We start from the raw sequence: 27,568 nt of genomic DNA on the forward strand, positions 1-27,568 counted from the left end.
GAAAGATGAATATGTATGAGTGATATATTTCTTAAAATCACAGTTTAAGAGTTGAATATAGAATGAATGTAACTATTCATGTAAATGGCCACAATAAGAGCTGTTCTCCAGTTCTGTCTGATGAAAACTCATGAAAAGAAAGACACTACGATGTGAAATTCAAATGAAGCACAGGAAAAAAAACACAAGCACTCTCACCACAGTGTGAATTTAGTTCTCAAGTGTAATGAAGGGCCAGCATGAGAAGGATATTCATATGCATTGTTCAGAAGTGAATTTAATACATTTTCTCTGAAGGACATTATACAGCTGGCTGAACATGATGTCATGCTTATCTGTGCTCTCTGTACATCAAAAGCACAATCATGTCTTTGACCTCTAGAATAATCGCAACATCTCACTTCAGTCTTTTGATATTTTATAATGTCTATTTACATCCCCTTACACATCCCAAGGACACAACGTCTGTCTTTAGGCCACAACACGGTTGCAATTCAGCTGGAGAAGGTTGGCCTACGGGGTATTCTGACCACGTTATATGTGTTCAGCCCTGGTGCATCAAAACCTGGAGATAAACCCTGCTTATTAAACACGTAGAAGTTAAATAATTGGCCATCTTGGGCTTCCAGGGACACTGAAGCGGTGCCGACTCGCAAAACACAAGGGTACTCTTTTTCAAACACCACTTTAAACACACGATCAACTAGGTAGTTAAGTTTTATTGTCCTGTACTTCTCTGGTATGAGCTCTTCAATCTGAGGACCAAACTGCTGCATGATAAGGACTCCGTCTGGCCCTACTTTGATCTCATAGAAAGTGATGTTGCTGTAAGTGAAAAATCCAATGTAATGATCAGGGTTTGGAGGAGCAACAAGGACCTTTTTGGCCTCCCTGAAGGCTCTCTCTATGGCTGGGACAATGTGGTTGTAGGCCTTTGTGACCACATCCTGTTTCTGAGATCGGCTGCCTGCCATTAGCACCACTAGGCCAAGCTTCAGTCTGGGAACCAGGGAAAAAGTGGCAGAGTAGCCATCCAAATCCCCATCTTTACGCAACAATTCATAGCCCATCAGCTCATTCACCTCCCATGGCGTTCCAGTACGGTTAGCAAAATAATCCTTATCGCACCTAAAGAGTGGTGTCAGCATAATCTTCAAAGAGTCTGGCTCCAGCAGCTTGCGATGATAAGCACCCAGCAGCATCATTGCAAGCTTGGCCAAATCTGCAGCTGTTGAGAACATCTGACCAGAAGGCCGATACCAGCCGAGGTCATAGAGTGGGGCTGGTTTTCCATTTGAGTACACTCCAACAGCCAATTGGCTCTGCATCCCTGGGGTGAGGTCAAAGCTGGTGTCTTCCATCCCCAGCCGGTCCAGGATGTTCTCTGTGATCCATCGCTGGTAGTCAACTCCGGCCACTCGCTCTGCCATCACATGAGCGAGTAGTGAGAAGGCAAGGTTACTGTAGTGACATCTGCAAGAACAAATATAAAAAGCATTGGGAGAATGAAGAAGAATACATGATAATTCACGTTTAAATATCACCATACTTGAAATATTCCATGTAATTTAAGTGAGCGAGCTCTTTGGACAGAAAATGCAGGAAGCCTAGCACATAAAAATCCCATTCACTAGCAGAGAACGCAATATAGACTGCTCCCTTGGGGGTGCAGTACAACATCACAGAGACTTTGCAATATGGAGCTAGCAGGTTAAAGACCGATTCACTCAAATATTAATTCTTGTTTGTTTCATCGGGACAAATATTAAAGAATAAAAATGACACGTTGCTTCCAAATCATATTTGATGGACTATTTCTTAGTTGAGCTCAGGTCCCTGCAGGTTTAATACAAACACAATGTGGTGCTGGAGATATTAAAATATCACTTGAAAACACTCGTTTACTCAAAGGTCAAATATTTTATTAATCAGTGTAATATGTAGAGACAGGTACAGTATGTGGAAAGACCTGAGCCAATTAAACTTGACATTTAATCATACATCCTCCCCAGGTAAAATTAGCATCAAGAGGGATTATTGTAAATACAGTTTTTGTCATTACGAAGCAGAATGTAGTTCTAATGTAAGAAATAAGTAACAGAATAATATTTGTACACTGCAGGAACACTTATTTGCTTGGTCAGAATTTCCCCATGAAAACACTGATGTCACCGCAATGAAAGAAATCATACTTGGTGCCTGGATCTGCGACGAGGACATCATCTTGTAGAAGATTGATTGCAGATTGAGTTTTTCCTTTCCAAAGCAAATTTGTAGCTCGGAGCCTCCTGGGCAGGCCTGGATTAAACAACAGCAAAACAGTGTTAAATTTAAAAAATAAATAAAATGAAAAGTAAAATTAGTAAATAAAAAAAAACAAAGGATGAATTGCATTAGTATACTTTAGCCTTCTCAAACACGTATCTTCACTTTATATTTCACTCTAATAGTTATTTCATTTACCTTATAACAGCACTTTCTTTGTACGTGACATATTTGACCAGTTTTCTATAAAGGTTTATGATGTTCAGCCACTCTGGCTTGTTGACAAATTGTGAGACATGGATGGATATTTAAAGACCTATTATCCTTCCTTGCAATAGATGTGCGTCTCATATTTAAATTCTTTACACAGACAGAAGTGTTACTTATTGAAAAATTCTTCAGATAAACCGTTTCCTGCTTAGGCATGTTCATTGCAACTCTTATCTGAAGTATTATCTGAATAGATGTTACAAGTCTAAACAGCACCTGAGGGTTGGATATTTTTTACTGCAAGTAGTGCAAGCGCCTTTAAATGTCTGCTTTACTTATGGATATCAATGAAAGTGAAAAGATCATAGATGTTTAAGATTAAATTAGAAGAACAGTAGGAAGCGATTTTAAATGGCTTTAAATGACAAAATGGTAAATGGCCTGTATTTGTATAGTGCTGTACTAGTCCCTAAGGACCCTAAAGCGCTTTACACATCTAGTCATCCACCCATTCACACACACATTCACACACGGGTGATAGCAAGCTACATTGTAGCCACAGCCACCCTGGGGCGCACTGACAGAGGCGAGGCTGCCGGACACTGGCGCCACCGGCCAAAAAAAGAGAGGTCAAACCAGCTACATTGTCTTTGTCCTTCATTCATTAATTGTTTGTCAGAATGTGTCAGAAAATTGGCAACTTTCTATAAAAAAAATGGCAACTTTCTAAAGACACCTTCATATTACTGAGGGGTCTGAGCTAGAGATGGACCGATCCGATATTACGTATCGGTATCGGTCCGATACTGACCCAAATTACTGGATCGGATATCGGTGAGAAATAAAAAATGTAATCCGATCCATTAAATATCAAAAAAGCACCTCACAAAACTTGCTACACGGCGTAACTTGGCTCATAACCATAGCACGTTGCAGCAGTATGCATCACGTGATAGAGCAGCTGTGTGTATCGCTACCAAACCAGCATTTCATCTCCGAAGACGTTTTCCCAGAGAGAAGTAAAGCAAGTGTGTACGTTCATCTCTGAATTTTTGTAAAGCATTCCCACGTTAATCTTAACAACCGATATATGGAGCGACTGCCTCTCTCCCTCTCTCTCTTCTGCTGCTACTTCAATCGTGAAACTGCTTAATGATCAGCTGATCATGGCCCACTTCTCACCAGAAAGAGGAAACCAGCGGCTGAACGACAGCAGCACTATTAAGCTTGATAAGCTGTTGTTAGAATTTATTTAATATTACTTTCTAGACCAGGATCCTTTTCTACTTAGCTGACGGCTGGTAACTGTGCAGGGGCGGATCTAGCAAAGTTTAGCCAGGGGGGCCAATAGGGCATTAACAGGGAAAAGGGGGCACAAAGACATACTTTTCTTTCTTATTCTCATTTAAAATGTCGAGCTTTTAATAAATAATTATCTGACTCTTACACCCAAAGTTTTAATCTGATGTAAAATATATAGAAGTCCATTACTGTATATATTCAATTCAATTTCAATTCAATTTTATTTATATAGCGCCAAATCACAACAAATGTCGCCTCAAGGCGCTTATAGTAACTGTTAAGTCTAATATACCCTAGTAAGCTATAGTACTTTTTCCTTTGGGAAAGTACCATCTGTGCAGTCTGCAATTCCTTTGAAGAAAGATGTTGAATCTATTTAATTATTCTTGAAAAATAATTTATTTCTGTGCATTTTCCCCCCTGTATCAAATTAAATTTGATTACATCCATTAAGCATCATGAGGTGGAGGTGGGGGGTGATTCCCTATTTTTCTTTGCTGGGAGTTTGCAACCCTATTAGTTAGGTTGCTTAATATTTCTGCTAAGTACTCTTTAAAATACCAGAATAGGGAGGATGGAGTAGGTTTAAGTTTATTAGATTGATCAGTGTTGCTGAACTATGAAATATTTTGGGCGCAGTGTATTTTTTTTACATACAGGTATAACAGAATAGCTTTAGTGTTGTTTATTTAAACTTGAGTATAAATTTATACAAAATGCAGCAAGATATTAAAAAAACATTTTATTGATTAAAAAACACACTATATCGGATTCATATCGGTATCGGCAGATATCCAAATTTCTATTCTATTCTAGTCTGAACCACTCTTCAAAATGCAGACGGACTGAATTTATTGTGCTGTGGAAAAGCACCAAATCCTTCATTGTGACACAGTAATAGTAGGTTTACTGCCACTTGGCTCATCAGTTCATGAATCATTTGCTTCAGCTCAAAATCGATCCATAAAGCATCATTAGTCTCCAGAAATATTATTGCTAAATAAATAAATAAATATTGTCGCAGGAATCAAGCATGTAGCAAGAGCTTTCCTAGAAACCTCTTCCGTCCCTTTGCTCCCTTCTATTGTTCCAGCTTGATTATAAATTCAACCTTGAAGTGGCAACAGCTAATTTTCTTTGCTTTAGCTTTTGATGTTAACTGCAACCTAATGGCTCTTGGGATTCTTTCTTCCTCTGAAAGGAAATAATCTCAAGAGGTTTTTAATCAAAAACTTGTTTCTTGAGGCACATACTCTCAAAGTTGGTCTCATTTTGTTTTTCTGACATTTTTGATAGACTGTTGAATGGTTCCCGAGAAGCTTCACTTTCACTGTGCAATTTTGTCTGCCACAAAATCTCCTGGGATAATAAAAGGTCAACTGCACAAACAACACTGGAAGAGTGTTTGTAGCTATTAGTAGCTTGAGTGATATTGGAACAATAACTGGAAACTGGAAGAGGCGGAAGAGAGATAGAAAAAGAATAGCAGACCTTTGATAAACATTCTCTCAAAGGAGAGGGTGAGACAATATTTCTGCAAGTTGGACCACTGGCAAAATCAGTCTCCTTATTAGGCCGGTACAAATTGGTGTTTTAAAATGGAAAACCATACAGTCATGTATATGCTAATCAGGCATAACATTATGACCACAGACAGGCGAAGTGAATAACACTAATTATATCTTCATCACCTGTTAGTGGGTGGAAGATATTAGGGAGTATGTAACTGAAAGGATAGCGAGTGAAATTGTGATGGCTGGTTCAGAGCATCTATAAAACGGCCCCTCCTGTGGGTGTTCCCAGTTTGCAGTGGTCAGCATCTATCAAAATTGATCCAAGGAAGGAACAGTGGTGAACCAGCGACAGGTTCATGAGGGGCCAAGGTCCATTAACACACATCGGGAACAAAAGCTGTCACTTGTTGCCTGATCCAACAGATGAGCTACTTTAGCTTAAATTGCTGAAAAGTTCATGTTAGTTCTAATAGAAAGGTGTGGTATCTAGCTGTGGCTGCTTTAACTAGGATAATGTGCCCCTGCCATTAAGCAAAAATCGTTTAGGAAAGGTTTGAGAAGCACAACAATGAGTTTGAGGTGTTGACTTGGTCTCCAAATTCCCCAGGTGTCAGTCCAATGGAGCATCTGTACGATGTGCTGGACAAACAAGTCCAGCTCACGGAGGCCCCACTCAGAGCTTGCAGCACCTTCAATGATCTGTTGCTAACATTTTGGTGCCAAATACCACATCACATTTTCAGGGGTCTAGAAGAGTACATGCCGTGACAGGTCAGGGCTGTTTTGGTGTCACAATAGTAGCTGGTTGAAATTATTTAAAGTTCAATCAGATATTTAACACATGAATTATGCATAAAGATAAATTTGTGATTTATAAATTTCTGTTTATTGGCTGACAAAAAGCTGTTTCATGCAAACCCAAAAGTCAACTGCCGCTTTGCTGAAGCATTTTGTTTTCTTTTAACAATAAAAGGCTAAAATTCAGTGTTATCTTAAGGTCATAGGGATATAGTATAAATATGTACCCGAGAGCTGGCTAGCCATCCTCCGCAGAGTGACTGAAGATGAGCGGATCTGAACTTCTCCACTGTCGAGAAATATCAGGCCATCTGTCACATATTTCAACTCGGAGTCTCGCATCTTCCCCAGAGGGTTTTTGATGGTGAAGTTCTCCACATATTTCTCCAGAGGGTCATCAAGGGAGCCAATCTTCCCGTCCTCCCACAGCTTGTACAGCATCAGCGTTGGAAAAAGTTTTGATAAACTTGCAATTCTAAAAGAGAGATAACAAAGCATTATGATATGATTTTGTTGTAGCAAAAGATAGCTAAGGTTGAAAAGGTTTTTTAATCACACACTGAGGCATATTTTTTGTATTCCCCTTGGTTTCCTTTTCCCTTTCACCACATAAAAATGTGCTTTACCCTCTGTCATATATAAAAAACTATGGCTTACATTGGCTTATATTCAGTTTTTTTTTTTTTTTTTAAGATAGCGACACTAAACATTCCCCCAGGATGAACATGCAATAACTGCTATATTCTGCATTTGCTGCAGTATCATCCATCCATCCATTTTCTTCTGCTTATCCAATTCAGGGCTGTGGAGGAGCTGGTGCCAATCCCAGTTATCAAATTCAGTTTATTACTGAGTGAAATTTATATGGATTGTTACTATTAAAGCATCTATTCAGGTGAGGATTTAGCTTATTATTCTTTGTTCTTTTTTGCTGAAATTGCCTGTGTAGAAGGCTTTTCTAAGCTTTGAGGCGAATAACTAAAGCTTACTTTACTTTATTGACAGGGTAGGGTAAACAGGGTAACCTAGAGGGTTATCTAGGCAATCGGAGACTGGAATTTCTGCAAGCAACCAACCATCAACCACAAAGTGATGTGCCATGAGCAAATCACTCCTTGTGTGGATAAGGAGTGACTAAACATATTTTTCCAAAATGTTGAGCTATCCTTTCAAAAACCGACTGATCAGTCCAAGCTGTGTGCACAGAAGTTTGAATTCATTCACACTGATATGTGGGTTTGGGATTTTATTTAAGAAATTCCTGAAATGAATTTGCAATTTAAAGTATATTCTGACTGAGATGTTTTAATGACTTTGGTCATACTGATAATAATATAATAAAATAGTTGGTTTAAATAGTTAATAGTTTAAGAAAATCTAACCGTTAATTAAACAAACTATACTCCAAATAATGGTGATGGACACAGTGTGCAAGAGAAGCAGAGGGACAAAGCAAGATGACAGCGAGTTATGAAGGAGAGAAAAGTGATAAAGCACCCATTTATCTACTGGAAATCTACACTATTTATAATAGATTTTTTTATTATTAATGTATAAGGAAGATTTAATGTTGTAATTGAGGTTGACCTCTTATGTAGAGTCCTTGGAACCTTTTTGAAATTCTTGGCATTCGTTTTAAGGATTCATTCAAGGAATTTGAAGCATTCTTTCAGACTTACCCTTTGTTATCTCTCTGGAGTACACAGAGGTAAGGTAATTATTTTAGGAATAGAGAATAACATTTTCTAATGCTGTATTCTGAAATTATTTATTATGTGTCCTCTGTTGTAATCTCCTTTGATTCATGAAGTAGTCCAGTAATTCCACTGGTAGTAGGATATTCATATTCAACTAAGCTAAAAAAAAAAAAAAAAAAAAAAAAAGTGCAGTATTATGTTGGTGAGACAACAACATTTTCAGTGGCATTATTTTAGTTATTTTTTCTCATATCCATCCCCAACTATCACTATTTGTTTAGACCAAACTCAAACTCCTCAAATCTGAACAACTGAAAAAAGGTCAATTTTTTTAACCATCTTTTATTTTTCTTTCCAGTTTTTCTTCTTTCATTTTAGTTTGCCTTTGTGCTTTATCGTGTATCTTTTTTCTTGGGTTTCTTCAGTAAACCAGTGCATCTGTCATTTTGAGTTCAGTTTGTATTGTTGACTTATGTTATTAAAGATATGTTAAATTCTGGTTGTTGCTATTATTAATTAGGATCTGATTTTCCTTGTATTTTGCTATTCATTGTTTATATTAAGTTAATTTAGATATTACCTCTTAAATTGCTCAGTTTTAGTTCTTTGCTTTTTAGAGCCATTTGTGTATTAGGCGGTTAGGCGTTTCTTGTTGGTTCGTGTCTTAAGCTGTCATATTTCATGTCTGCATGGTTCATGTTGTCAAGCATGTTTCTTGTCTGCGTCCCGTCATGTTTCCTATTTATTTTTAAAGTCTCGTTTCCATGTTCTATGTGCTTAGTTTACACTTTCCCTATGGTGTCATGATTTATTGTGTTATTGTATCAATGCCATAGTTCACAGTCATAGTAGTCACTGTCGTCATAGCTTCCTAGTTAGTTCATAGTCGTCTTAGTACCATAGTTGATTCATAGTTTTCTTTGTGAAGTCAGAGTTCCTCAGTCTTTTTGGGCTCTAGTTTGTTTTCACTTTCTTTTATGTTCCACGTATATCAGCCTGAAATAAAGGCTCGCCTTTTGTTGGAACTGAGTCTGTCTCCTTGCCTGCGTCTGCTCCTGGGTCCTCCTCACACACTCCACGGCGGTGCAATCTATACACGTCTTTTTCTCAGTAACTTTTGCATTGCTATATATGATCACACTCCTACCTCCATTCTACACTGTCCGGGCTCCACATTCACTGAGGTAGTTCACAGTGTGAGCCCCATTTTTTCTTGGTGTCACCCATAAAAACAAACAAACAAAAAAATATATATTTTTATTAAAAAAAATTTTTTAATTTTATTAAATTACATGTGATTAACTTATCAAACTTCTTTAGAAAACACATGAAGTTGTGTGCAAAAGACCAACCGAGATTTATTACATGCAGGTCGGAGTTACGCAATTTTCTTCACACTATCTAAGCTGTCACAGAAACTCTGATTTCCACTGGTGACTGCTGTGCCAAATCTAAAGCACTGCCTGTCGAGCACTGTCTGTGGTGTCATTTTAGGAAGCCGGCGTCTTCAGCTTTGATTAGTCGCACTGTGGCTTATTTTGTACCACCTGATTACCGTTGCATCTGTGTTTTCACTAATTTCTACTTGATCACTGATCTTTTTGTACACTCTCAACTTTAAGACATCTTGCAATTAGAGTTTTTTCACATCTTTCGGTATTTTGTTTCAATGTGGGTTAATTTTTTGAAACTGTGGATAGAAGAAGTCCATCAGCACAAAACTGAAGAGCAATTTGGCTCAGTGGAAAGCATGGGTGAACACTGATTTTAAATACATTTTTGGTAATTCATCAGAAAATAAACTGTACTTGTGTATTCAACTAGCTCTTAGTATTTTTCTAATAGAGTGATAACTCAAAATTGGGCTTTGTTATGTAAATAACGAGAAAACTTCTTAAGTGTGAGACAATAACCTTTTATCATGTAATGATTTTTCTAGCACTGGGTTTGAAAAATTAATGTTTTTAAGAGAAAGACTGCTTTACAAACTTGAACACTGGCATTTCAGATTACAGCATGTATTGGGCAAAGAGGGTCTGATGAAAGACCTTTGACATTTCTATAGTTAAAACGAAGGACGCCAGCTTAGCAACTTAGAGTCCGATTTGGAGGCTTTGATTTCAACTCATCTGTCTTTCTCAAATCCTCCAGCTTTATACCTCTTTAAAGCAATAAGTGAGGTAACATTTCTAAGATCTTTTTCATGGTTCGACTATTTCTTTTTGAGGTAAGTGTTAGAGTCTAATTTTAGACACACTGGCATTCTGGATAATGGTCAATTACTTTAGTAAAACCTGACATATTGTGACCACCTTTGGATGAAATCCCAAGAGGATAAATTGTGATAGCTTTGGAAGTAGATCTTTGCATCATCCTTAGCTGTTAATGCCAATTTTGAAGGTTCTCTCAGGGTACTCCAGCATCATAGTCCAAAGACATGCTTATCAAATTAATTGGTTACTCTGTGTGTTAGCGCTGTGTCTCCACCTATGACAGTTGGGGATACGCCCAATCTGCCCCTCATAATCCTGAATTGCATAAGTGGTTAAGACAATGGGTGAATGGAAGTTAGCTGATCATCTCATCTGATTAGCTGCTTTCCCACTAAGTACAGCTGAATTAAGTATTCTAAAAGTGCCCAGGTGGTGTACGCATAATAGTCAAAATGTTGAGATTAAAAGTTCAGTGTTGTAAAACTTTAACTTCTCACCCTCAGCACTGGCATAGATATTAAACAGGTCTGATGAAAAATGTTCAAGTAAAATAAATAAATAAGTACGATTAATGCCCCACAACACAAAGTAATGGTCTAGAAACAGAAATGAATGAGTCGCATGTGTATTGCATGATCCCTTGAGTATTTCACAAATTGCTTGTGTTTGCATGGATAACAAGAGGAGATGTTTCCACTGAAATAGAAAATTATTTGATTAAAAACACAAAAGAAAGAAAGAAAATCATGAAAATCTGATCTGCTGCATTTTTTGACTTTGAACATTGTTAGAAGTTATAAATTTTGATCTCATTTCACTTAACCTCTTGAGCTAGTGTGGACTGTCATGACACTGATACTATCCAGATGTGTGCTGGCTGAATTGTTTCGTAACATGATCTAGCCCTCCACCTGTTACCCAGGTAGCAGCAGTGGGTGCAAAGGCTTACATGATGGTTATGTGATCAAGGGTCAGCACCACAGAAGGCATCCACAACAGGTAAACTAAATCAGACATTTACAGGCAGCAGCCAGTTCCAATAAATAGGCATTCAGCAATCAGCAAATGGAGCTAACAGGCTGCAAGAAACCAATCGAGCAAACTCCTAAAAGGGTTAACGAGCACAAAAGAACGATGTGGTTGTGTGTGTGGGGGGGGGAATCTTGGAGCCACTGACAACTGGGAACTAGTGTTTTGAAGAGTGATGTAGTCAGGTTAAGAGAACAGGAGGGAAAGCCTGAGGACATCTGGCAAACAGCTGCAAGGCAGGTCTGCGGAAACATGAGCCTGTTGCCAGCAGAGCTGCAGACTGTGACATTAATAGTGGAAGCAGTAGCACTTAACACTTTTAATAACAAAAGGTGGCATCAGCTGTTTGGCAATAGATCAGACAGAGGTCATGCCTTCTGAATTATAAATGTGAGATTTTCAATGAGCTTTAAGGAAGTTCACATTTGAAAACACATACATTTGTTATCTCTGATTCCAAGACTCTTGGGCTCATTGTATGTAAGTATGACTAGTTTAGAGCTAAATAAACAAACTATAATGATATTAAATGATTTACATTATTCTTTGCAGGAGCAGATATGCAAAATCTATGAAAAATGTATTTAAAGATGCTTTCACACTTGACCTTCAGACACTTTTTGATGATTCATGTGGGACTGGAAATACTGCTTATATATTGTGTGCAGCAGGCACATGATGCACACACTGGACTGCTATATCGGTTGCTGTATTCACACATTTGACATGGACTTTGTATAGGGGAGCTGGTTAGGGTAAAGAGTGGCTAATGCCTGATCTGACATTTGCACCTCTGTCGGGTAAGTCCCAGAAAAGGTCGGGGCTGCAGTGCCTGTGTGAAAACAGCTTAATTTAGTTTTGGTTTTAAGAGTATTTCTATAAAGGACCTGCTCCAAGAATATATAATTGAACAGGTAATGTACACCTCATTATCATTATGTCATTATTTTTGTGGACCAGGGAAGACTATTCTATTCACAAGCTGTTATGAATATTTTCTTATATTTTCAATATTTTTTTCTTTAATCAAGCAGTTTAATGAAGTTTGGACTTTTATAGACAGGATCATGAGACCTATGAATGAGCTTTAAGGCACTCACCTGTAGATTGTGTACTCATTTGTTGGTCCTGAGTGAGGGTCGCTGGCATTCCGCTTTCCAAAGTTGCCTGTCCACAAAACAGTGTCATTTAGGATTACGATGGCCGACAAGGCAGGAAGGCTGATAGGGTTGATGGTCTGCCGAAGCAAAACGTCTACCTGGGTGAGACACAGCAAGAAGTGAGTAGTCAGTTCCAAAATATTTCCAGTTAATGAACTTCTTATTCTTTGCTTCATGTTAGAGCTTTATTTTAAAGATATGAAGGTGGCATCTATCTATCTATCTATCTATTAGGGGTGCAACGATACTCGTATTGATATTGAACCGTTCATACAGTGCTTTCAGTTAGTAGTATTTATATTGAACAATACATTTTTTTTAAATTTATTTTATCAACTTTTCTTCTGACGATGCTGTCTGTGTTGAGCGCTCAGTGGATCTGCGTTCGACTACACCGCCTAGGCTGCACTGTCGAGTGCAGATCCACTGAGCACAGCGCAAGCTAGCAAGACAGAAGCTAAGCTGCAACATGGCAACTGCCTCAATGCTACCTCCCCCACCCTCATTCAGATCTGGCGTTTGGAAATATCTTGGTTTTCATATGAAGCATGACCCTGATGGTAAGTGCGTCATGGACAAAAGTAAAACAGTATGTCGGATGTGCCACGCAGTGCATTAGCGCAGTTAGCTTGTTAACGTGTTGACACTGTCCAGCCTCATGCACTGGGCGGTTTGCGGTAACTCGTTAATGGAGATTTGCCGCGTTACGGCGTTAATGTCATTTTAACGAGATTAACGCTGACAGCACTAGTGGGAACACAACGAATATGACTGCACATTTATGCCGACATCATCCTAATGCAAAGACAAGTGGAAGCAGACAAAAACAACAAGCACGCATGCTACAAACTTTACCCGAGTCATTTAGACAGCCGTTAGCACACGATTCTCCTTATGGGGACCTGATATGTTTAATATGCTGCTGAGAATATAGCCCAGAAGAAGCGTATAGTATAGCTTTTATTTTGGAAAGAGCCATTTCTCTGTAATAAACTCTCTTTTCCAAAGATGAGTGATTTCTCAATCAGATTTTTTTTTCTTATTTTGTTGTTTCAGCAACATTACATTTAAAAACTGTACTTTTGAGTTAAAATATATATTTAGAATTTTAATAAATGACAAATTAAAAAGGCATGAACATTTTTTTGTATCGAAACAATATCAAACCGTGACACCAAAGTGTCGAAACTGTCACGACCGGGCGGCCAGACACAGGTAAGTTGACTCAAATGCAGACACCACACGGAGGCTCGGAGGTATAGTGCAAACGAACAATTTATTTGGCACTCAAAAAATGGCACACCATGAAGGAGGTAAAAGAAACAATGCTATACGTGAACTAAGGGCGAGAGGGAAAACATAGACCTCTGAACATTGGCTACCTACTAACATAAAGTTTCTGATTATGGTACTAAGAATCTGTAGCTACAAACACACTGTGATTAGCAAGGGCTAGCAGATAAGCTGTTACCAGGAATGCTGAGAAAGTAAACAAGTCTTGGCTAGACCATCTCCAAAATAATTGTTAAACCAATAAATAAGAATCGCACTGCGTGTGCAGCAGCAAAGCCAAAAGGAAATAGTCTCTTTATCGGGCTGGGCACGTTATTTGGGATTTTCTGGAGCAGGCATACAGGGTCACAGGGTTTCTCTGAGTCATTGTCTGGGTTGACGGCGAGGCTAGGAGAGGATTAGTGGTCCGAGTGAGGCTAAACCAGTTCGTGTACACTCACTGTGAAGTGTAGGGCAGGGAGGCAGGCGAATAGCGCCGAGAATAGTAACAGGCCAGCAACGGGGAGTTGAGTGGTTACAGGCAGCAAGATCCAATCCACTGTGAAGGTGGGTTAGCTGACGTTCCAGCAAGGAATGTTTGAGAACGCTGGTCTTAAGAGCCTCCTAGCAAATTACACACAGGTGCCACAAACGAGGGGTGTGGTGACTCTGCCCAGTGATGGATTTACTGGCACGCAGGAAAACCCAGTACTCACCCGGACCATGACAGAACTGAACCGAACCGTGAATTTTGTGTATCGTTGCACCCCTTCTATCTATCTATCTATCTATCTATCTATCTTCCTACATTAATTAGGAGAAATGACTGAATTTGATTACTACACTACATTAGTATGTACAGGTGAGAGGGTGGCAATGTTAGCGCAAGAACATTTTCAGTGTAATCAGATCAAATGTTCACATGTCTTTTATCCATTTTCTGTTTGGCTTTGGTGGCTGCTGAGATTACAGTAAAAGAAGCTTTTCTCAAATGATAGAAAATACAAACTAAAGTGTAAATGGCAATCACCTGCTCCGCCTTAGATTTACCAGACTTTATGCTCATTTCAGTTTATTTCTGTGGTTACTGCAGTTATGTGCATCCACTACATTGCATTCCCAAATTCTCTAGTGGGTGCTACAGTGCATCCTCCTGGCTACAGTAACACAACCTTTTGCTCAGACAGATTCTCAGATTTTTCATCCACTATGTCTTTAATCTCCCTCTGTCAACTGAACCGACATTTGGTGTTAAGGATTACCGGCCAGCCTGTAAATTTACTCCGACTTAAATGGACATGCTGGAAAAGCGCCTGCAGATTAAAGTCTGTGGTCTGTGCATGACAAACCCGTCTCACCTTTTCCAGTGCTTCTTTTAGACTGGGGATAGGATGCTCCAGAGGTAGAGGCTCGGGGAAACGGGGACACATCATCTCTGATTTGGCACTGCGACCCATTCCTTCATCTGGGTGGTATAGACAGTACAAGGGGAAAAGAGAAATAAAGAGCAGAGGGAGAGGTTAGACTACTGGAATCACCACTTGATACTGTCAGTCAAGGCAAGTATAATGTAGTCTAAGTGAGCTGGAGTTTCAATAATTCTCTGTTTTTTTTTTAATGAACCTCACTGTTCTTATAGGATCCAATCTCACAAAATGTGCGATACATAACTCTTTCATCAAAAAGCATGTGACCGCGTCATGCATTAACGTAATATTTTAATGGATTTATTATTTCCCTTTTAATTCTAAAGAGCTGATCTTTCCCATTAATATCCTCTTTATTCATGTAGAATCACATTACATATCTTGTGCTGGGTTTGCTTTAATGCATTAAAGTTCTTAGCTTACCTTACTCGAAGCTGCTTTCTGAGATTTTGAACTTGCAATGATGCTACAAATGCTCCCACTAAGAAAGCTACTGGTACATCTCATAATTACAAGATAAAGATCATACAATTATGAGATTGTTTCATCTCATAATTAAGAGATTTGTATATCTTGAGTGTCTCATTTTTGCATTCACATCAGATAAGAAAGAGGCATTTAGTGGATGTACATAAGGAACTGACTGTAACTGGATAGCACATTGAGGATCTGCTTGACAAATGATTAATTTGGCTGTAAACAAGTGCATATTAATCATTTGTCCAGAAAGAAAGCACAGTGAAGATAAAAAAAAGCTTCTCCAGCTGCTTTTTAGACAGTTATAAGGCAAACTGTCTAAGGCAAGACTTGAGTGACACAAAAGTGTAATACTTTTGTGCAATTTGTGTGTAAAAATCATATCATGAAAGACAGTTTATTTTATTTCAAGTCTCAAGAGAGTGCCTGAAATCTCAAATAATCCACAGCTCACAGTCTGGAGGCTAATTGCAATATTTAGCCTGACCTAAATAACTATTAAAAAAAAGCCTGTATAAAATCCCTAAATTGTGACTTTTTTTAAAATTTGCATCTGTGTTAAAATTAATACAGTGTTAATCAATATAAATGTGCTTTGTTTGAGGTTTTTATTCACCTGACACCAATCATGTGCTCTCACCTGGCTGGACTTTTGGCATCTGATATTGCCAGAAGAAGCATCCTGTCATCACCAGTGACAATATGAGGAAGAACACCAAACCCAGCTGGGTCCATTTCACCTTCATCCTGCTGGTTTTAGTTTGTCCTTCGAATTTAACAGCAGCAGCAGCAGCAGCAGGAGGAGCAACAGCAGGGGTTGGCTTATGCACAGACAGACAGGCACACATGAACACAGTAAGTTGGCACTGAATGTGTCAGTTTGTTATCTTACACGGTCAGATTTACACAGCTTCTCATGTTTTTGGATTCTCACACATAGAGACAAGATATTCTCTTTAACACTGACTTCAGTTGTACAACAAGTGAGAAATCCTTTGGTTAATATGTAAGTGTTTCCTGTTGCAGTTCACAGTACTCACCACCTGATGCTTCACAGGTCAGAGCAGGATTACGAGTGACACAGAAATCTTCTTAGCACACAATCAACATCCTAAACATCTACTCAGATTGATTCTGCTATGTAAGCAATCCCTACACCCCTAAGGCAGTAAATGGTGTCCAGCGGAGGTTTTCCTGAGCAGGAGAAAGGCACAGACATGGACTCCCATCTCTGACTTCTCACTCACTGCGCTGTAATTCTGGGCCATCGGTGTTCCGTCCGTCACAATTCAATTTCCTCTCCTGCAGCCACAGGCTGTCGACATCATAATCCCCAGATTTACTCAACCAAAGCAGCCAGGGAAATCTTAATCCCTAATCCCAGTGAAGCAATGCACTTCAGTCTAGCTTCGTCTTGTGGAGCCCACCACCGAGTCACAAGAGCTTACAATGATGGCACCCAGTCAGCAAGAACAAGTAGCTATTGGGTGTTAGGGTATGACTTTTAGCCACAGCATAAGTTGAAAAGTACACTCCCTTGGCGCAGGAAATTTGGGTCAGCTAGGTTAAGGAATGAAAGAAAATTTGGGGCACTGAGGGGAAAGTACAGTAGATGACCAAGGATATTACGCACTGGAATAATAATAATAATAATAATACACACACAGTTTCAAAGTGCTTCACAGTTTGGATAAAAAACAACAACAACATTACATATTAAAAAATAGTGTACATATTTAGACATGTGAACACAGTCTTTCATGCATACACAGTCCTTTACAGACATATTAGGAGAACAAAAGGCTACAGACAACGGGCAGCAGCCTTTAAAACAAACCACAGATTCATTTGATCTGACAAACTGAGGATGCCTGTTTCAAAGTTTAGGTGCTAGAAATTCAAAAGCCTCTTTTAAAATATGAGCGTGAAACACTGAAGACAAGCAAAGACAAGGACACAACTGAACCAATTTAAGCGAGTCTGGAGAAAAGGAGTCTCTTTTACAATAGTTTTATTTTATTTTTTATTTTTTTGCGGCTTTTTGAGATTTAGGTATTTTTCTTTTTTACAGTATTATTTGATAGTTTATGCACTTTTTAATTAGTTGAAGATTGGAAACTTTGGGTTTTAGGGCCATTGTGTGGTCAGCTTAGACTCTTAGGCTCTTATAGTTTCAGTGATTATTATTTTGTTAATGTAAGTTTATACAGTGAATCTTGAACGTGGCCTCCTCTTTATGTGGTCTTAAACCACAGCTGTCTCTAACTTCTGTATCTATTTAAAATGATGCTGAGATTTCCAAAAAATGCCACATGTCTATTTCATTCAAGATCCAGTATATTAAGGTACCCTTTAAACATGTTTTAAGCTCTATAAATAATTTAGCACTTTTATGATTATCTATCTCCGCATTTTACCTAATTAAATAATTTAAAAAGTTAATATCAAAACATTATTTGTTTCAAATGTTTTCCTACTGATTACAATGTGTGTCCTATTTCACTGAACTAAGCTTTCCTTCTTATTGCACTGGACCATCATTGGATGCGAACAAGTTGTAATGTCACAAACTCCTGCTGGTACATGCCCTTGTTCAGGGTGAACTCGAATTTAATATAATGGTAAAGCTGAGCTTTAAGTGAAGAAAGCACATTTCTGCGTGCAGCAGGAAAACATTAGAAACATTTTGAAATATTAATTTAATTCTGTGCATCCTGCTCCAGGAAGCGTAACACTATCCAGATCCATTAGACAGGGCATGAAAGGACCAGCAAAGAAAAAGCACAATTTACCCTAATGTGAAACTCACTGAACTCATTGAAGAAGTGTAGAAAAGGAAATGCTTTTAATTCAGATGTCTCACTTTTGAACTCTCACAAAGCACAAAGACTTCTGAGTTGGAAAAGTAACAGAGGCCTTTGATTCAAAGTAAAGTCTCTGGCAGAGTTAAAAAAGGAGCCACTGTCTGACTAGAAAACGCTTCAGCAAGGTCCAACAACAACAACAGCAGAGAGCCATTTATTCACAAAGCCATTACACAAGTGCATCTATTTTTAGTATAAATAATTAAATGAATACTAACTCTGAGGCCTCATCAAATTTAGTAAAACCTCAGTTACTTAGAATCCAGTTTGTAAATGGTCTGTTTTTCATACTAATAGTTGTTTCTAAACAGAGTAAATTATGGTGATAAGAAATTCAAGCTCTGTGAAATTAGCAGTTACTTTTTTGTTAAATTTGTTCTCTTCTTCTTTTTCATTCCATCATATCTGGCTTCACTGTTTGCATTTTTTAAAAAAAAAGACCTAAAGTGATGATGGTGCCAAAAGATTTTTTTAAATTTATTTATTTATGGCCGTTAATTAAAACATGTCCCATGGCATTTGGAGAGATTTGCGGTGTATAGGGAAAAGTGCAAGAAAAAGTTCTTAATTTACTTAAAAAGTTACAGTACAAAGATCACACTGGAAATTTGATCTCGCTACGTCGGTTATTTTGAGAAATTTACATAAAGATTTAAAGGCTTTTTTTTGGGTTTTTTTGAAGAGAAAATAACGGTTTTTCTATCCATCACTCAGAGCAACTCTTTAGTCCTGTTATTAATGGCTAAAATGGATTTTCCAAAGCACAGTAATGTATTTTGATGATTATAGGTATGATGGAGGGATGTGAAAAAAAATGAAGTGTGAAAGGAAGCTGTGTCTGATCTGGTTGCATAACCTGTCATAGCCAGTACAGCAGCTGGCCCATTTTTACCAGGAAACACATATTTTTCTAACCACCAGAACATTAACACTCACAGTAGGGTAATGGGTTTTTACTGAACACACAGATATTATATGTGTGTTTGCCAGTTAGAATCTGGATGTGTTTGTGTGTGAAGGTTGTGTGTTGTGTTCAAGGTGGCTGCTTTTACCTGTGCTTGAACCCCATCCACAGAGGTTTCTATGAGAACTTTACTCCCTGACTTGCCCATGGTTTTACTGCACCAGCTGTTATATGAAGAAAAATAAACAGAAAAAATCTATTAGTATTTCTGCACAGAGCCTGCGTTCTTTGCTGTATTACTGTAAAGTGAAATATTTTTGTAGTTTTCAGTATAGATGAGGAAGGGGAAGTGACGCAACATTAAGGGTATCAATAGCCTTTGTGCTATGGATGAGCCACAGATTTAAAAAATACAACTTCACCAATAACAGCAGTAAAATGTAAGTGTGGAGCAAAGCTTGAGTGCAAGACAGTAAATTTATTACAATAGCTCAGAGCTGGAGAAGGAAACTAAGACCTGCAACATCATGAATAAACATTTGAGAATCAGATGACCTTTTGCTGCAAAAGCTCAAAAAGCCGATGAATTTACCAATGAACAAAGCATCAGTCAAAGGGAACACAAATTTACGAAATAGACAAGAGTCAAAAAAGGAAGTGTTAATCACTGATGACCTGGAATGACCTACTTTGTTCCAAGTGTTACTTGAAAAGTGTTATATCCATGATATATATATATATATAGTGTATATCTCACAAATGTCAACACTAAAAGGTGAGGTAATCTGTCATCACAGAGAGGGGTGAGACAAGATCAGACTCTCATTGAATGAAGTCATATATTGCACCTGGTTGTGCTATCTATAAAATAAAGTGACTTGAGAGCGGTCCTGTAATAACCTGTCCAGAGTGTGTCTGGTTTAAGAGAACTGGGATTGGCTGGATTCAGAATTGAGACAGAAGTTTAAAGTCTACTTGTTTCTACTTGTCAGCCACAATAACCATGTGCTGTGTTTGCTGTTATGAGAAAAAATAACAGGCAAACTCCGAGTTCTGACATCAGTAAGACATAAGGTTACAAGGATTGAGACCCTAGGATTGAGGAGCGTGTGTCTATAATAACACTGACTGAATGCACGCTTACCAATACAATCCAGCCCAATTTGTGAATTTATTCCATCAAAATATTGAATTTAAATGTTGCTTATATTTTTCCCCAGACAATGCCGATAGCTACTTGGTTTAAGAAAACAGCAGCAAAAGGTACAGCTTTGAATCCACCTTTGATAGTACAAATCGCTGCTGGCTTACAAGTAAAGGTAAATGTCAGTGCAGGGTACTGCATTCAATTGAATCATGGAGTAAAGTTCAAACTGCTCTTCCCCACTCTCAAGTGGGGAGCATGTTATCTAAAGGTTCAGTGTATGTTGCTGCTGAGAGAAAGGAGAGAGGCTGATTACTCTGAAGTGCTTTGAGTAACTTACCACTTCCAATTTCAGTAAGCGTATACTATGTCTTTATTGTACAACTTTTATAAGGGCCTAAATCATTGACTACAACACAAAACATTTACAAAAGCAAAACTACGTTTTTTTTCTTTCTTTTTAAACAGAATCTGTTGATTTTTTTAAATTATATATATATATATATATATATATATATATATATATATATATATATATATATATGTGTGTGTGTGTGTATAAATTCTACAAGAAGCATGTTTTATAGAATCAATGTTTCATGTTTTGTAGAGTTTGGCCCCAAAAATGACATATTAAAATATTCATTTATGATTGATGTTTCCACAAAGTTATTCCAATTTTAATGTGATGTCATAGCTACATATATACACATACATGTATTGAGATAGTGCTTACTGGAGATTCCTGTGTTTTTCTTTATGTTATACGCTTGCCATTCGACTAAATGTCTTCAGGTCAGTCAAGGATTTTCTGCCTTTGTTCAAAAACAAGAAGAAGAAACAAAAAAGAAAAAATGCACATCAGTACCAGAAAACACGAGAGCTGATCATAACAAGGCAGGATATACAATAACATTGCTGTTTCTTGTTGAGCCCTGAGTTTAGTGCTAAAATAAAATTCAAACATCTGCTGATTAATAAACTAGGGTGACACGTGAGGGGGAGGACTTCTGCATCTCAGTCATCAACTTGGATTACTGAATATTTATTGCATGGATGTTGTTTTCTGGCAAAAATGATTTACTGATATTGAATGTGACTGCAAGGTCACTCGGTCAGTCTAGAGAATTACACTGGATTATGCATGTTTACCTTTAATCCTGTTGCAAAGAAGCACACAAAAAAAGATTGTAAGTAAAGTAAAGTAAAGTTTATTTATTAAGCGCTTTTCATAGACAGGTAGTCACAAAGCGCTGCACACAGAGAATAAAATAAACAGTACGATAAATAGCAAAATGCACAATATACACAATATAGAGTTTAAATGTAAATTAAAAATATAAGAATGTAAAAAGCATTAGTAGTTTGCCCTTCGTCTGTTGGTCTCCAAACCAAATAAGTAATAAAACTAAATCAGATATTCAGTGCAGGGCTAAAACATGACCTGGCAGTTGGGTACTTACTCGGTGTACCAGGGGTAATAAGCTGAAATTACTCACTGCTTACAGAGCAGCTATATGTGTTGGTGAGGCTGCATCGTTTCAGCAGTGTCATTAGTCTGATATCAGAATTGATGGTTCGGTTGTTGAAAAAAAAATGCTTCTCCTGATGCAATAAAAAAAAAAATAGAGACATAGCTTGTTTCAGAATTGCAAAGCTGTTTCGAAGTGCTGCTGTGCCATGGTAATGCTAACATGCCAATATGGTATATATTTACACAGTCTGTACCATTACCATTGCTGTGTATGGACTGTCATCTTCTCCACAATGACTTTGTAAGGTTTGCTACATGGACTTATCAGGAAATAAAGGCAGACAGATGCTGATGAATTACAGACACTGCTTTAATGTAATATAATTATTGCAACATAATTACTGTATGTGCAGTTATCTCTGCACATACAGAGATAACTGCATGGACACTGCAGCAGTGCTATTTATGAATACGCTATGATAATGTGATATAATTCACTGAAATGCACTGAAAAAAAAACAATAACTGGATTTAATTTCAATTTTCTCTAATCCACATAGGGCCAAAAGTATACATACAAGGTCAAAAGCATTACCTCCCGCTTGTATTTGGTTAAATGTCTCTTAGCAAGTCGCACCTTGGCCAGGTGCTTTTGGTTGCCATTAACAAGCTTCTGGCATAATTCTGACTGGATATTTCATCAGTCTTCTTTGCAGTGGAATTCATTTAAATTACTCATTGCACAAAGTGATTAGAATAATGAAGAAGGAAGACTACCTCCAAATTCTTCAACTTCACCTCAGCTCAATAACTAGACAGTTGAAACCTGGACAGTCTACATTTAATTAAACATATCTAAGGCAAAAAGTGTGATGTACAGTTTCTGAAAATACTCTAGAGGTCACATTCATGCTAATATGGTAGAACATATATAATCGTAAAAGTTTCTTTACTTAAAAGTTTCTGTGTGCTGCACCAGAAACCCCCTTGTGATTGCTTTAGCAGATTACAGTTACCTGTAGTTTGAATGGGAGACATTGACTAGTCTTTAAATATAGTATTTCTTCACTATGTTATGAAAAGTGTTGGTCAAGTTACTTGAAAATAGCAATTAGTTACTACTTACTGATTACCTCTCATAGAAATTAATCCTGTTACTTTATTGATTACTTAGTTTCAAAAGTAATTAGTTACTGTTACTTAGTTACTTAGGTAAGATTCAATTTTTTCTGCATAGTCTATCATATAAATGGAAATCAAATTAAAAAGTCTATTTTTAAAACTTGTTTTATTAGCTTTAAACTTTTAACTTTATGCACATTGAAAACAAAATCATGCTTTAGTAATGCAGTAATGCAGCGTGCTTACGAGAAAGTAACAGTAATCTAATTACTTTTTTGCAATGTTAATCCTTTATTCATTACTTGAAAAAGTAATCGGATTACTGTAACACGGTGGTTCCCAAAATCTTTTTGCTAGACCCCCCTTTGTTTTACAAGAAAAAGGGAAGATACGCTTCACCATATTTTCTAGTCTTTGGCTTGGAAGGAAGTTGGTTTGGAAACATATTTGGCAACGTTTCATCTCATGCTTTGCGTTTGAGTGGGAGCCCTATCGTTTTGGGCTCTTTTGGGGTGTTTTTTGGACAAATGTTGCTGAGGATAGATAATTCATTTGCTGCAGACCCAATTTACCCATGATAACAAAAAGTAGCTTTAGGTGACTACAGTGTATTTAAAGTCATGAGAACATACTATCGAATGTAATCTGACATTTTTTATTCATTAATTTATCTTCAAATATGACTGGCCCACCAAGAGTGTGACCTTAAAAAATAATTAGCCTATCGCTTATGTGTCGCTGAATGTGGTATTTTACAAGTAATTAATACAGTTATTCCCTTATTTAATGGAACCTTTTGGCAGCAATGTTTCGATGATTAATACATCATATTTATTTTTCTAGGACACATTGCATCTTGAGAATCATTTTCTTTAATGCTGTAATAATGTCATCGTTAATTGCCTCACTTACTTTGCCTTCAACATCTGTTCTGTTTTCCTTCTGTGCTGTATGCTGCTGCAATGACCCAATTTCTGTCAAGGATCATTAAAATTTCATTTCATCAGTCAATCTAAAATCATCATGTCCATTGGCATGCTCACATCCCCCCCCCCCCCCCCCCCCCCTCATTTTTATACAAGGCAACATGTCATGCTGTGAATGTGGGCTGCGTGTGCAGTTATTTTACGCTCTTTGCACGCTGCAGGCAGTGAGGGTGTGATCCTGAATTAAAAGTGCTTTTGCAAAGTATAAAAGAAAATTCAAATGTCAAATAACAGAACTTGACCACATTTTCAGATAATTTGAGTATCGAATGCAGAGGTTTATTAAACTTTATAAAGTTAAGAGTGCCATCTACATTACACTGACACTGCAACACTTCAAATACAATAAACCACTTCTGAACACTTCAAACTATCTGCATTTAAGTGTGTAGTTGCAAATTTCAGATGATATATGCATTTATTATCTTCAGCTAATTGTAAAAGATGATAGCATGAATGTCATATTGAAATCAAATGCATCCATGATGGGAGCAAAACAATGCTTGAGTCAACTTATAAAGTATAGCCTTCAAGCCAAGTTGACTAATTAAAACACAACCCCATATAGCCTCTTTTCATTAAAAAAACAAAACAAATCAGAATACAATTTTACATTATCTTTGAAACAGTTAGCACTGGTTCACCTACTGAGTAATGCAGTGATAATAACAGTAACATTTCTATCCAGTCTATTAAATAAACTATTAATTCAGTGTTATTTTAACTACACACACACACACACACACACACACACATATACATATATACTGTCTTTGAACTTCTAACCAGGCAAAATAGGTTTCTAAATGTCTCCACCTTGTCCAGTATACTTGTAACTGCATTGTCATACCTGCTTTTATCAGTATATGTATTAATGAAATGCAGTTGTATTTACTGTCGCCTGAATAATATTTGTTGAAAACATAAAGAACATTTATCAATTTGAATGTATCACAAATACAAAGCATGTAGAATCCGAATTGTGGAAAACATATTACATAAGCGGTAGTGAATCAGGCACCTCTTTTTCTAGGCCATGGAACATCCTACATTGATTAATTCCTTGTGCACTTACCTCAGGTTCCGAAACTATTAACTGCCTTTCCTCTTCTTCATCAAAATGGTAAGAGAAAAAATATTCCGCTTTTGTACTGCCTGGGTTAGAGAGCTCGAAAGGGGAGCCTGACAGATGTTCGTATCATGGTTATGGCTAAATCTCCTTGTACCAAACCCAGTATTCTGGATTAACCATCACAGCCAATGGCCACATCTGCCATAGCTCAAAAATAGGTGCCCTCTCAGTGTGTGCGGCATGTGCTTTATGTGTGTGTGGGTTTCTTTTTTTTTTTCTGCTTTTTTTTTTTTTTTGCATTTTCATTTGTATTTGCATTTGCATGGCACTTGGTTTTTGGAGTAAAAGCTTACTCAAATAAAAAAGCCAACTGGAGCTATTTGCTTGACTCGACATAGTTTTAGTGACAGGAAAAGATTACAGCCCATTAATGAGGTTATGGATTTTGAGGTTGTTTGTGGATCCACCAGGACATGAAAGATCTTCAAAAGATTCATTAGATGCTAAAAAAAAAGAAAAAAAAAGAAGTCTGGTGGCTCAATCATGCAGTCTTACCTAACAGGCGAGAGCTGCAAATTGTTCAGATCTTTTTTTAACTTTCTGGCATATTTAACAAGCATATTCCTTTGCTTCACTGATTCACAAAAGAATCTGGCAAAAAAAAAAAAAGAAGAATCTAAAGGTACCCAAACTCGTTCCCCTGGCTGTGGATCTAATTTGGATTTATAGAAGACATCTGACCTAATTCTCTGCGATGTTCTCATTTCATGTTAAACAGAAACATGTAAAACATCTTGTGGGTCAGCTACACTTTAATGCAAACATTAGATGAACACAGATAAGCGCTCCGTCTTGACTGTTGTCAGTGACAACCAGAATGTAAAAAGTGGACATGTTGTAGTTCTGTAAGTCCTTTCATGCCTGCAAGCAGGAAGGAGCATGGATGGATTTATACATTTTAAAAACAGGGAAATGCTCTTTGGGCACTTGCTGCAAGAATTGTGAGGGATAAATATGTAGATAGCTCTCTATAGTGTACATGGCTGCTCGTGGTTTATGTGCAAGATCACTGATGACATGTGATAGTCTGCCATAGGGTCACTATAGCATCTGTGTTATGCAATCCTGACACTAAACCCTTATCTGGATGATGGATGTGTAGTTACACAGGAACGGATTATCTCAGATGCTGTGGACAAAGAGGAACATGCTTAGGCTGTTTTCTGTGGTATATTTTAATGAAATAAAAAAACAAAACAACTATTTGCGTGCAGCCACAAAAGTACATAAATATATAATATGATCTTTAAATAAAAGCCTGCAAAATAAAACTATGCCCTAGGCCACAAATAAATATTCACAGTGTAGTTAGTGTGCCTTTTCCTTCCATCTTGTTCTTATTGGTTAACCATAACATCAGATCTACCTCTAAACTCTAATCTAGGTATACAATCCTGTGGTCTTTAAATGCTACATAATGTAAGATTACTATGCACTCTCCATCATTAATCTTTAGAATTTAGCATTAACAGTCTAAAGCCACTGGAAACAGAAAATGTAATCCTTTGTTTTCCATCAACAATTTCAGATAATGGTCGCATACATTACAGAAATGTACTTATGACCTCTATACATATGGTATACACAAAAAATGTATCCATGATTTAAAGGCTCTTTTAGTGAAAATCTGAAGGGTTAACAAATTAGTTACTCTCTAATATGGCAGATTCTTGAGTGAACAAATATCCAGCTATTACACACGCTGTAAGAACAATTGCTGGATCATTACTGCATCTGTACTCTATAATCTAATTCTAAGAGGATCTTTGTGCTTATTTTCCATAACACAAGATGTAAGGGCGCTTTTCTGTGAATTTTGAGCTAATCAGACTACCCATTGTAATCGTTATAAAAGGTCACTATTCATTTTCTGTACTTTCTGCTACTTCTGTTAATGTTGTGCATTTCTATTACAGTTGTTCCATGTTAATTATTATATTGCAAATCTACATGTTCTGTCCACATCTTCTTGTTGTGAAATTAAGACTCCAGCAGTCTGTACTTTTGCAGTAAATGGAAAATGGGTTATATAAATGCAGACAATTTACCACTCACCTTTGCAAATCCAATTCAGACACTGGATTTATTAAGTATTTCAAATCTTTTTGTCTTAGCTGTCAGCTTTCTAATCACTATCATTACATTTCATTTGTTTTTTAAAAAGCTGTTTTTATTGTTTTACTTCAAACTTTACAAGCCAAGACTTCCTTAATCTTCACTTAAATTTGTGGGGAACAAATGTAACTGAGGGGTGTTCATCTTATCCACACATGGTGTGATGGCAGAGGGATAATGGTTTAGAGTAGGGGTGTCAAACTCCAGTCCTCGAGCGCTGGTGTCCTGAAACTTTAATGTGCCCTTGCTGCAAGAGACTTGTATAAAATTAGTAGGTCATTAGCAAGACTCTATAGAACTTGACTGCACCTCTAACGAGGTGACAACCCTAACCCTACTCAGGTAATTAAAAAAAAAATACTGAAGTAAATGTAAGTGTTTGGAAAAATGTACTTTTAAAAGTACTTTTATTGCCCCATGTTCATTCACTCATAAGCTGCTGTAATATGAGTCAAAGCCCCCG

At 37.4% G+C, this 27,568-nt stretch overlaps 1 protein-coding gene across 5 annotated transcripts; it reads right to left on the bottom strand.

Annotated features, from left to right (window-relative positions):
- Positions 1 to 251: 251 nt before the first annotated feature.
- lactbl1b (lactamase, beta-like 1b) lies at positions 252 to 25,116 on the bottom strand. 5 transcript variants are annotated; one of them, XM_085160641.1, is made up of 10 exons: positions 24,934 to 25,116; positions 23,785 to 23,846; positions 21,013 to 21,091; positions 19,281 to 19,356; positions 16,005 to 16,185; positions 14,819 to 14,925; positions 12,129 to 12,286; positions 6,317 to 6,564; positions 2,193 to 2,298; positions 252 to 1,473 (listed from the first exon to the last, which is right to left on the bottom strand). In XM_085160641.1, the coding sequence occupies exons 4-10, from the start codon at positions 19,338 to 19,340 to the stop codon at positions 495 to 497; spliced, it is 1,839 nt and encodes a 612-aa protein (XP_085016767.1). In that variant the 5' UTR covers positions 19,341 to 19,356; positions 21,013 to 21,091; positions 23,785 to 23,846; positions 24,934 to 25,116; the 3' UTR covers positions 252 to 494. The 5 variants fall into 5 exon arrangements, with proteins under 5 accessions (XP_085016767.1, XP_085016766.1, XP_085016768.1 ...); XM_085160640.1 differs by lacking the exon at positions 23,785 to 23,846; XM_085160642.1 differs by lacking the exon at positions 23,785 to 23,846 and having other exon boundaries at positions 20,992 to 21,091.
- Positions 25,117 to 27,568: the final 2,452 nt, after the last annotated feature.

Source organism: Neolamprologus multifasciatus, chromosome 5, assembly GCF_963576455.1.
Source record: "Neolamprologus multifasciatus chromosome 5, fNeoMul1.2, whole genome shotgun sequence".
NCBI classification, from domain to species: Eukaryota; Metazoa; Chordata; class Actinopteri; order Cichliformes; family Cichlidae; genus Neolamprologus; species Neolamprologus multifasciatus.

What these genes read in the sequence shown, in the direction of transcription:
- lactbl1b (XM_085160644.1), bottom strand. Translation starts at nt 19,340, where the DNA reads ATGGGCAAGTCAGGGAGTAAAGTTCTCATAGAAACCTCTGTGGATGGG. An exon ending in GATGCCAAAAGTCCAGCCAG is followed by an intron (nt 14,926 to 16,004) that starts GTGAGAGCACAT and finishes TATACCACCCAG; the next exon opens with ATGAAGGAATGGGTCGCAGT. An exon ending in GTCGCAGATCCAGGCACCAA is followed by an intron (nt 1,474 to 2,192) that starts GTATGATTTCTT and finishes TTGTTCTTGCAG; the next exon opens with ATGTCACTACAGTAACCTTG.